We start from the raw sequence: 10,846 nt of genomic DNA on the forward strand, positions 1-10,846 counted from the left end.
TTCTGCTTGCAGGGCATTGGCTCCAGGCAGAGTATTTTCCAGAACTATAGCCAACATGCTGAAGGGTGATAAACTGAAACATCATTGGCCAGTGTTAAGGAAGATCTCTGCATTTGGAAGATCTTTTTATCTGAATTCAGTGTTGTTTCTCCTTGACAAGAAGGTTGGCTATCTACCCAGGCCCTTCACCTCTATACTGATGCTTCAGGAAGTTTGGGGATGGAGGCCTATTATCAAGGCAGATGGTTCTTGGAGTCTTAGCTGAATTTGTGGTTGGTGGAAGGTGAAAAATATATTACATTTCTGGAGACCATGCCCATTTGAATATCATCATTGGTGTGGGTAGATGTTTTTGCCAATTCTAAGATCATTTTTATGAGATAACCAGGCTGGGTTGCAGGTTCTTAGCAAGAAGCTGTCCAAGTCTTGTTGAGTACGGGCTTTAGTATTACACTGCTTAAGAATTACTTTTGTCTTTTAACTGGAAGCATATTCAGGGAAAAGTTAACAACTTAGCAGATGCTTTTTCTTGTTTGCAGATATCTCTTTTCCACACTCAGACACCAGAGGCTATTGATGAACCCACCATATTACCACCCCAGATATGGTTGGTGGGATATAAATGATTCATATGTTGATGTGCAAATTGTGGGCATTTAGTACAATGAAGTATAATGTGTTAGCCTTTCAGCCTTTCAAAGAAGTTTGTACATCCCTTCCCTCTTCTAAGGTTGTGTGGTTTCCACTTTTAGTTGGATTGCATGCTATGTGTTGTCCAGATTTTGTTTGAGGGAAGTGGTCAGGACCATTAAAATTCTTTTGCCAGCCCTTTGCTTCAAAGAGAGGGTGTTGAGACTTCCAAATTCATCATATTTCCAGTTGATTAATAGATCATTTAAAAGGTGGGAAAATTCTTAAGCAGAGCTAAGGATGCTAGGAGACCCACAAGTAAGAATTTGTTGAATGCCATTTTGTCAGGGATTCATGCAATTGCAGACAATCATTATTCTTACATGGTTATTGCCACCGTATTTTGTTGCCAATTTTGGGTAGTGTTTAGAGGTGGGTAACTTTTGCCGTCTCTTTTTGTTCAGAAAGAAATAGCTGTGACCCTTGGCAGCAGTCTTGATCTGGGTCTTCTGTTTCATGTCTGACCAGACTGGCTGGTGTCATGAAGTGATTTTGAATAAGTTCCCATGCCTTCATTGGGTCCAGTTTGGTGGTTTCATACATTGTGAGACATTTCCTGCCTCCCCCCGAAAGGCTTGATTTTCACATTTCACTCTGGGCATGCCCTTACACCCAAAGGCCTGGGAAAGTGGTTAAAGAAGACTTTGCAGGGTCAAGGTTTACCTGTATCAGGGTATTCTTCCCACTCTTTTCACACTGGGAGGTTATTAGATCTTGCTAAGGAGGGCAGATCTGTGCAGTTTATAAAGAAGATTGTCCATTGATCCCCAACAACCGTTTTGACTTATATTCACTCATATTCATGATGTGTTTTCTTTTGACAGCTAGAAGCATAGCCATTGTGGGTCACTCTTTTATCAATTAAGCAGCAGTCAGGGCCATTATTTTCTCCAATGGTAGCAATCTGGGGTTGGACCCATCAGCATCTGAAATTATGCAGAGGGGACTTCCAGGTTTATGTGCAGGCAGAAGAATTGTGGCAACTGATCAGGCCTCCTTGTGTTTTGTTCATTCATGTGGGAGGCAACGATTTCATTTTGTGTGAGTTATCAAGGCTGAAGAACTTGCTTCCTGACACCATTATTGTTTAGTCTGTGGTCATTCCCAGACTGGTGTGGCAGAAGGTGAGAGTTCCAGCTGTCATTAACTCTGCCAGGAAGTTCATTAATTACAGGATGTCAAAGGCAGCTCCCTTTTTGGGGACTAAAGATATTGAACATTGGGAGTTTTCAGACAAGGATTTCCTTTGGTTTCAATTTGATAGTCTTCATTTGTCTTTCTTTGTAGTAGATCTGTTCAATGTAAATTTGGCATTATTTCTTTAATAGATTTAGTATCTGGTGTGTTGTTTTGAATGTGTTTTTAAATTTCTATGCATTGCTTATTAAAAAAAAAAAAAAAAAAAAAGAACGGCGGTTATCAGTAGTTAAACTGCATTGACCTACTCATTTGTAGTTTGTGGTGACAACTTAGGTATTTCACTTAAGGTTGTTGAGTTATTTATTTATTATTTACCCTTTGTTGACCGGGTTAGTCCCACTAGGCTGGAAGCCTCTTTTCAGGGGAGACCTGCATACTCACATTTACACAAACACACACACACACACACACACACACACACACACACACACACACACACACACACACACACACACACACGCGCGCGCACGTGCTCGCACGTGCGCCCGCACACAGACGCACACGCACACGCGCAAGCGCAAACGCACACACACACACACACACACACACACACACACACACACACACACACACACACACACACACGCACACATATATATATATAGCAAACAAGACTGCTGAGTGATGTGTCAATGGGGCTGCATACTTGACACAAATATTAACTGTGTTCTAAATCCTTATCTGTAAACTTTGAAAAGGTCTGGAAATTGGTATTTTTTATCTATTTTCTTCCTTCAACCATTATGATATGGTAGCCAAACTTGGTCTTGACTGGAGAGTCTGTATACAGGCTTGCCCATACTGCTAACGGGAGAGCAAATGCTGCTTCTTGGAAAGGACCCACCAAGGAACCTCTGGTCATCCAGCCAAGGTTACCACCTTGCCGGGCTTTGTCTTCACTGTACTTTGAAGCCACTTCACTGAAGAGAACACCAGACTTGAGTTTTTTTTTCATAGCTTCCCTGACTTTACTGTGCTTTTCACATAGTATATGCCTCACCTTCACTGCACTTCCTGCTCCTTTTTGACCTTGTGCTTTTTTATCAGTCATCATCACCAGAAGCTTCTCGTTTTGCACCACCTTTTGCCCTTTTACCTTTGGGAAGCGTACCGACTACTTCACACTAATAAAAACACAGACAGAAAGCTATTCCAACAGCTCATAATACCATTACCAGATAATTTTCACTTTAATAGAAATATGTATTCAAACAATTTTAATTTGAATTCTGTCTGCAATTTCTTATGGAATAACTTTACAGAGGTGCTTTGTCAGGAAATTGGGGGGGGGGCAGGCTGTGCCCAGCCTGGTGGATGGTCATGGACTGGCATTCCTCCCTTTCTTTCCCCCATGATCCTTCTATGTGGCACACCTCATCACAAAAGGTTTCTCATCCAGGAAAAAAGAGGTCATTGTTCCCCTCTACTCATCACTCATTAGACCAATTATAGAGTACAACGCCCCTTTTGGTATGTACCTCACAAGACATCTACAACAACTGGAAAGGCCACAGAAATACCTCACAAAGAGGATTACTGGCCTCAAACAGATGCCCTACGCAGACCGTCTCAAAAAACTCCAGCTTTACTCTGTCACATATCGCCTACTCAGAGTCGATCTCTGCCTAACATACAAAGCTATATCAAACCCAGAGCTGTTGAACATGCTCCACGTAAAGAAATCCCAATCCCTCCGAGTTACATGTTCTTGGGACCTAAACCTTGTCACCACAATAAACAGAACATGCTGGAGGCATAGATTCTTGTCCCAGAGACTTCCCATACTCTGGATTAAACTACCTATCTATATCAAACAAAGCTCCTCATTAGCACTCTTCAAGAAAAATCTTGATGATTGGATGGGAGATAGGAAATTCAGTCCGGGGATCACTTCTGTGGCTCTTCTTGACAAGGGCACAGGAAAATAATTTTCTTAGGTGGCAAAAGCTAGGGTACTGTTTGGCTAGGCTTATATAGGCCCTAGAGCCAATAGCCTAGTACCTACCTATGAACCTATGATTTCCTGAACCAGTTGATAAATACATGGTGGGGAGTGGGTAGTACATCACAGTGCTCTATACTTACCGGTCAGGTTCCTATGGCTGCCAGTATAGATGAGCATGCTTAGGGGAAGCTAGATTATGCTATGTGGCCCTATGCCGTTTGTGGTGGTAGTGGTGGTATATATGATTAATATATGGCACTCAGTATGGTATTTGCATTACTGCACTGTTGACTGTTATTTGGTGATAAATAAATATTGTTCGCAATGGTAACAAGTGTCAATGGTATTTTGGGGGGAACAGGCTTAGACAAGGGTTCATTCCACCCTCATACCACCTCTAAAATAACTTTGCAAACTCTGGCTTCAAATAATTTCAGAGAAAAGGGGATTGTGTGCTTCTCTAGTGCAGCAGAGAACATCCATTTGTAAAAACATTGAGCAAAATACTTAATTTTGTAGCTCTGCAAATGAACATTCTTTAAAAGAGTCCATCAGTTAACTGAAGATTATATAAAAATAAGTGCTTGATGTGTCGCATTGACTTTTCAATAAATCTTAAGGAAAAAAAATAAAAAACAGAAAAGCATCTGTAGCTACTGACTGTTATTTAAATCAAAACTTTTAAAGCATACTTCCAACACCCAGCAAAATTCAAACTCAACCTGAAAATTGGCAGTCATGTTTGAATTGACAGAAGGTATATTTTGCTAAAATAAATATATTTTGTTAGCTGTGGACCACATGCCTACACTGTGTTCATTTCTGCCAGACATGTCAGATGACAATAAGGCTACATGGACTGACATGAAGGTGCATTCCTTTACAGAATATATAGTCATAACACAATATAAAAAGTACTGCTGTGTAAGTACATTAGGCATAACGGTAGATGTTCAAATTATATACAAGATTATGAGTTGGTCACTTATCATAACCAACTTATTACGTGTTCCAGACATGGATGCCATGAAATTCACTTCAAGAACAAAGCTTGAGAAGTGAATCTTGGCATCTATGTTGAGAACACATAATAAAGGGTTATAATCTGAGACCCAATCATAATTCTTTGTATTGTATGGAGCTTTATCTACTCCATGTACTACTAGTTGCAAAAAAATGTTTTTGCCATATTTCAAAGCAGTAAAGCACTTAGCAAACACTATTAAAAAGAGGTATAAGACTTACTATGTTACAAAAAGTCAACTACACATTACTAGCACATACAGCAGACAAACTCAACTGTGATTTTTTTCTTTTTTAATTTTTCTGCTGTCACATGCTGGTTAGTAATGGCAGGTTTAACACAATCTTCACAACAGAAGCGGGGGATGTTTAATGTTTGTTACAGTTGGTCTCACTCTACAGATGCGCATTACTGATTTGTCTTTTTCCAGATACTGGATCACAATCACCACTTTCTATCCACTACAGGAATAATATTGCTGAAACTCATCATCTATAAAGAATAAGGTTATGTGCCAGTCCACTGAATAGATATTTTCTCTATTCTCATTCAAGTAAGATTCTCGATAATGTAGAGTTCAAAGCTACAATCTTCCTGGCTCTTTATCCACTGTACATTCTTTCTATATCTGCCTGAGTCCTGGTAAAAGTACTTTAGCTATGCATCACCGCTTAGCTAGGCTTAGACTATTCTCAGCACCATAAAGTCTGCTCTTCAAATTTTCCCTTAGGACTAGCCAGGTTTTTAGTTTTAGCACTCAAATCTGTTTCTTTGAGCTCAGCACTTGTTCAGAACTCATTGTAAGTAATAAATAAGCTACAAATTACTACAGCACTCAACCTTCCTCACTTGTCTAGAGGAAAACAGGTTTTAGTACTTAATAAATAAGCACATATCCAGCCATGTTTAAGGGTCAGCTCCCAGTGTTTTCTCCTGTCTACCTGATGAATCTGGGCATCTTGGGGCAATGCAGCAATTGCCTCATGTACACAGAGTACCCTCTCCTCCTACCACCCAACCCTACAACCTGTGAGAGATGCACTTATATAGCCAAACTGGAAGCAAAGATCTCTTCACCCAAGACTGGACTAGACAGTCAAGAGGAGAAGGTAAACACTTGCACCACACCACACTCATCACATAGTCCCTCAAAACCTACACCACCAAAACACACACATAGAAACACAAAACACACACCAACATTCACGGAGGCTGTCAATAAAAATCTGCTCAAACAACCGAGACCTCCAAAGCAGAAACGCAAGCAACCTTCATCCCCAACACAAACCAAATGACACATAGCCCACAAACTCAGTGTGCCACTCAACCACAGCCCATAAGGCATAACAATGTACACAACACTCTAGTCATAGGTGACTCTATAGTCAGGCACACTGATGTTCCACTCACCAGGCTAAACAAGGAGAAAGTTACTGTCAGCTGCCTGTTGGGTGCCAGGATCCACCACATAATGCATGCACTCAGGTCACTCCACAGCAAGTACAAATATGACACTGCCATTGTCCATGTTAGTGTGAATAACCTGAGATGTACCTCTCTGGACTACATGAAAAGAGACATGGAGGAGCTTTCTGATCTTGAAGTCCAGGCTAGTATGACCCTAGCCCTGAGTAGCATCTTGCCATCACCCAGAATGATACCACAGTACAAGGACAAAATGATTAACTTCAACAATTGGCTAAGCTTCTGGTGTCATTCTAAGGAGGATCCAGTATCTGTCTGCCTGGGATGACATGACTGACATACCACAATGCTTTGCCAGAGATGGCCTGCACCTATCGCCCTTGGGATTCCGGATACTGGCTAAGGCTCTTGCCACCCCTATAGTGCCTTTTTAGGCAAGGTTCAAATGAAAAATTCACCAACATAACAGGTACAAGCAAGCAAAAGCTGAGGCTAATGCAACTCAATGTTAGAAGTCTAAACCTCAAAATGAATTCACTCGAGGCACTCCTTAAAATGGAGAACATCGACATCTGTGCAGTGACAGAGACCTGGTTCAAGGCTCCAGAGAGCACCCCTGCATTACCAGGCTATAATTCATATCACATCTTTCAGCCACCTAACCTGTACTGATCCCCCTCCATGCCTCAGGATTCCTATTCCTTATTTCCTGATACAATGGAAAATATTAGGGTACAACCCAACACCCTAATAATGGGTGATTTCAACTACCCCCCATTAACTGGGAAAACTACTCATGTACCAACTCTTTTACTCAGTGGTTTCTGGAATTCATAAATTCTAATGCTTTGGATCAACTTATCCACACCCCCACCAGGGGCAGCAATATCCTAGACCTGGTCATTACCAACATGGGCGACCATTGTTCCACACCAGAGGTCAATTCTTCATTGGTCAGATCCGACCACAAGTTAATCACCCTAGACATCCACATCCTGCCCCCACCCCCGATTAGGGAAATCACTGTAAAAAATTTCTCCAAAGCCAACTTCATGCTTCTTAAGACAGAAGTGGCAAACTTCACGACACCCATGCAGATGGACAATAGAGGTATGACTGCTGAATCCTACACAGATGCACTTTATAAGCACTTACATGAGTGCATGGAACATGCTATCCCTAACAGAACCAAGATGCTATCCTCCAAAAAAAGGAATCCAATCTGGTGGTCCCCTGCCATAAACAAACTCTACAACAGAAGAAAGAAACTGTTGCAAAAAAGAGTAAAATCTCATGATTGGAGGAACTCCCTGGTCAGCCTCAGTAAAAAGTTGAGATCCCTCATAAAATCTTCCAAAGCTAATTATGAAAACAGAATCGCCAATGATTCTAAAGACAACCACAAAACATTCTATAGCTATGTCAAGAATCTCAATGGCAACACTCAGATCTGCTCTGAGGTACAGCACAATGGCACTAAATATACAGAACCAACTGATATTGCCAACATCCTGGCAGATAGGTTCAGTGCTAACTTTACCCCCCTCTCACCCCCTAAAGGGCTAATCTCTATACTGGAAGAATGCAAAGTTCCTGTAATCATGGCTGCACAGGTAAAAAACACACTCTCCAAAGCCAAGAACACAGCATCCATGGGACCTGACAACATCCCAGGCTGCATTCTACATGAACTACAGAATGAACTGGCATCTCACCTAAGCACCATGTTCAGTCATAGCCTCACCTCAGGCTTTGTGCCCACTGAATGGAGCACAGTGACGGTTATCCCACTCCACAAAGGGAGAGCCACCACGGTCCCTGGGAACTACTGCCCCATTAGCCTAATCAGCCTGGTCTGCAAGGCCATGGAACATATAATCATGGAACTTATAAACAAAGACATTGGTAATCTCCAAACTTTGGACCCCACCCAGTTCGAGTTTGTAAAAGGCAGATCATGGCTCCTAAACCTGATAGACTTCTTTGAAGCAGTCACCAAAGCCATAGACAAGAGTAAGGTGGTTCACACAGCCTATCTAGATCTCGGTAGGGCTTTTGACACCATCCCCCACTTCTGGAATTATAGATAAACTCACTAAACTAGGAATAAATCCCTATGTCACAAGATGAGTTGTCAACTGGCTCATGGGCAGAATCCACACTGTGAAAGTAGAAGACTACAAATCTGACTTCAGACCAGTGACAAGTGGAGTACCACAGGGTTCATTCCTGAGTCCTCTCCTGTTTGGTATCTACTTTTCTGAAGTACAGGCTAACACAGAAGGTCTTTGGCTAACGAAGTTCGCATATGACTGCAAACTAGGAGCCATAATCAAAACTCCTAATGATGTGGATATCCTACAAAAGGGCCTCACTGAGACAGATGCCTGGTGTCAAAGCCATGGACCCAAGCTCAATGCAAAAAGTGCATTGTCATCCCCTTTGGTAAAAACTCTGTACCCATGAACTACCACATAGCTGGTAGTCTACTTAACACCGAAAGTGTGATAAGAGACCTTGGGACTCAGGTGGACAGTAGTCTCTCCTTTGATAATCACATCACCACAGTAGTCAGACAATCCTTCTATGTGGTACACCTCATCACAAAAGGTTTCTCATCCAGGAAAAAAGAAGTCATTGTCCTCTCTACTCATCACTCATTAGACCCATTATAGAGTACAACACCCCTTTTGGTATGTACCTCACAAGGCATCTACGACAACTGGAAAGGCCACAGAAATACCTCACAAAGAGAATTATTGGCTTCAAACAGATGCCCTATGCAGACTGTCTCAAAAAACTCCATCTTTACTCCGTCGCATATCGCCTACTCAGAGGTGATCTCTGCCTAACATACAAGGCTATGTCAAACCCAGAGCTGATGGACATGCTCCACTTAAAGAAATCCCAATCCCTCCAAGCTACACGCTCTAGGGACCTAAACGTTGCCACCACAATAAACAGAACATGCTGGAGGGATAGATTCCTGTCCCAGAGACTTCCCATACTCTGGAATAAACTACCTATCTATATCAAACAAAGCTCCTCATTAGCACTCTTCAAAAAAAATCTTGATGATTGGATGGGAAATAGGAAATTCACCCCGGGGATCACCTCTGTAGCTCTGCTGGACAGGGGGCACAGGAAAATAATTTTCTTGGGTGGCAAAACCCAGGGTACCTTTTTGGCTAGACTTATATAGGCCCTAGGGCCGATAGCCTAGTACCTACATATGAACCTATGAACCTATGAGCTAAATAAAAAAAACTATTACAGTTTGCTGTTTCTTTCCCTCTTCTCCCCATCAAATTATACACTGTTATTAGATGGTTTTCCTCAGCAATTATTATATATCTTTCTATTAAATTGTTTCTCATTCAAGTGGTGTTCTTGATATTGTAGCGTTTCTTGGATGTATGTGCACGGGGCAACTATTAATGTTCATTGCTAGGTCTTATGTACTCTTTGTATTCTAAAATAAAGTTGTACAAAAATAGACTGGAAGTTAGTTCTGCAGCTGTCGTAAATTATCTCTTTGTTGTAAAGTCATGCAAGATTAAAACTATGAAATTTTCATTTAAAATTTGTCTGTAAATATTTGATCATATTTTAGTTAAGACTGCATGGAGTGCAGGGATAAGGTTGCCTGAGGCTAAATATGAAATGCACGCTGTTTTCACTGTCCTTCATTATTTATACTGGTACAGGTCAAATAACTTATGAGTATACAGTTGTTTTTAGCATAAGTAAAACACAAAGTAACATTTAATATTGTTTTATAGATATTTGATGGCGTTTTAGTTCAGGAACCATGTTGAGCAAGCCCTAGGTGAGTATGATAAGCATAAATAATGAAAATATTCTAGATAAACTGGGTATGTTTGTTTTCTTTTCTTTCTTTTTTTTAAGATGGAAAAGATCATCGGTTTGGTAATTCTCAATGTGTTTATGATTTAAGTGAAAAATTAGCATTTAATGCAATTTTTCTTAATGTGATGTGGGGGTTTTAGTTTCAGTCACATGCAGAGTTAAGACCAGATTTTGATGCAGTCATGTATTAAAAATATACTTTCTTGATCTGCTTATTTTAAGCCTAAAAGCAAAATAACTGAGGATGACAAACTCATTTTGTGATTTAAGTGAAAAAGAAATAAGCTTGTCTGCAATGGTGATGTAACTATATAAAGCCCTGACTATAGCCCAGGTGACCCCATTTCGTATAGTAGCTCAGGCATCTGATAGCAAAGGCAGGGAGGATGGGTACACCCATCCAGGGGGGGAGTGGTCCACACCTTCCTTGAACAGTCACTCTAATGACTGGGCCTCAGCTGGAGAGTAGAGGCCTGCTCTGACACCATGAAATGGTGCCTGGAAAGATATAGGTATGACCACCCAAGCCAGTAATGGTAGCCCTGCTGGCACTTGTGTGGGAGTAAATACAGTACAAGGGGATGTAGGCAGCTCATTTGGTGAATGATACAAGTGTTCACATCAACACCAGGGACTGGGTTAGCCAAAATAAAGAAAATGGTGTCAATACTAGCATGACAGATTGTAGTAGC

The 10,846-nt window shown here is 41.1% G+C and overlaps 1 protein-coding gene across 1 annotated transcript; it reads right to left on the reverse strand.

The window, feature by feature from the left end:
- Window positions 1-2,611: 2,611 nt before the first annotated feature.
- Window positions 2,612-2,941, reverse strand: LOC122792845 (peptidyl-prolyl cis-trans isomerase NIMA-interacting 4-like). The gene has a single exon (XM_044060404.1). The coding sequence runs from the start codon at window positions 2,939-2,941 to the stop codon at window positions 2,612-2,614; it is 330 nt and encodes a 109-aa protein (XP_043916339.1).
- Window positions 2,942-10,846: the final 7,905 nt, after the last annotated feature.

Source organism: Protopterus annectens, chromosome 2.part0 (genome assembly GCF_019279795.1).
Source record: "Protopterus annectens isolate FY-2018-M chromosome 2.part0, PAN1.0, whole genome shotgun sequence".
Lineage (NCBI taxonomy): Eukaryota > Metazoa > Chordata > Ceratodontiformes > Protopteridae > Protopterus > Protopterus annectens.

Excerpts from the sequence above, each read along its gene's own strand:
- LOC122792845 (XM_044060404.1), bottom strand. The coding sequence starts at position 2,941 with ATGACTGATAAAAAAGCACAAGGTCAAAAAGGAGCAGGAAGTGCAGTG.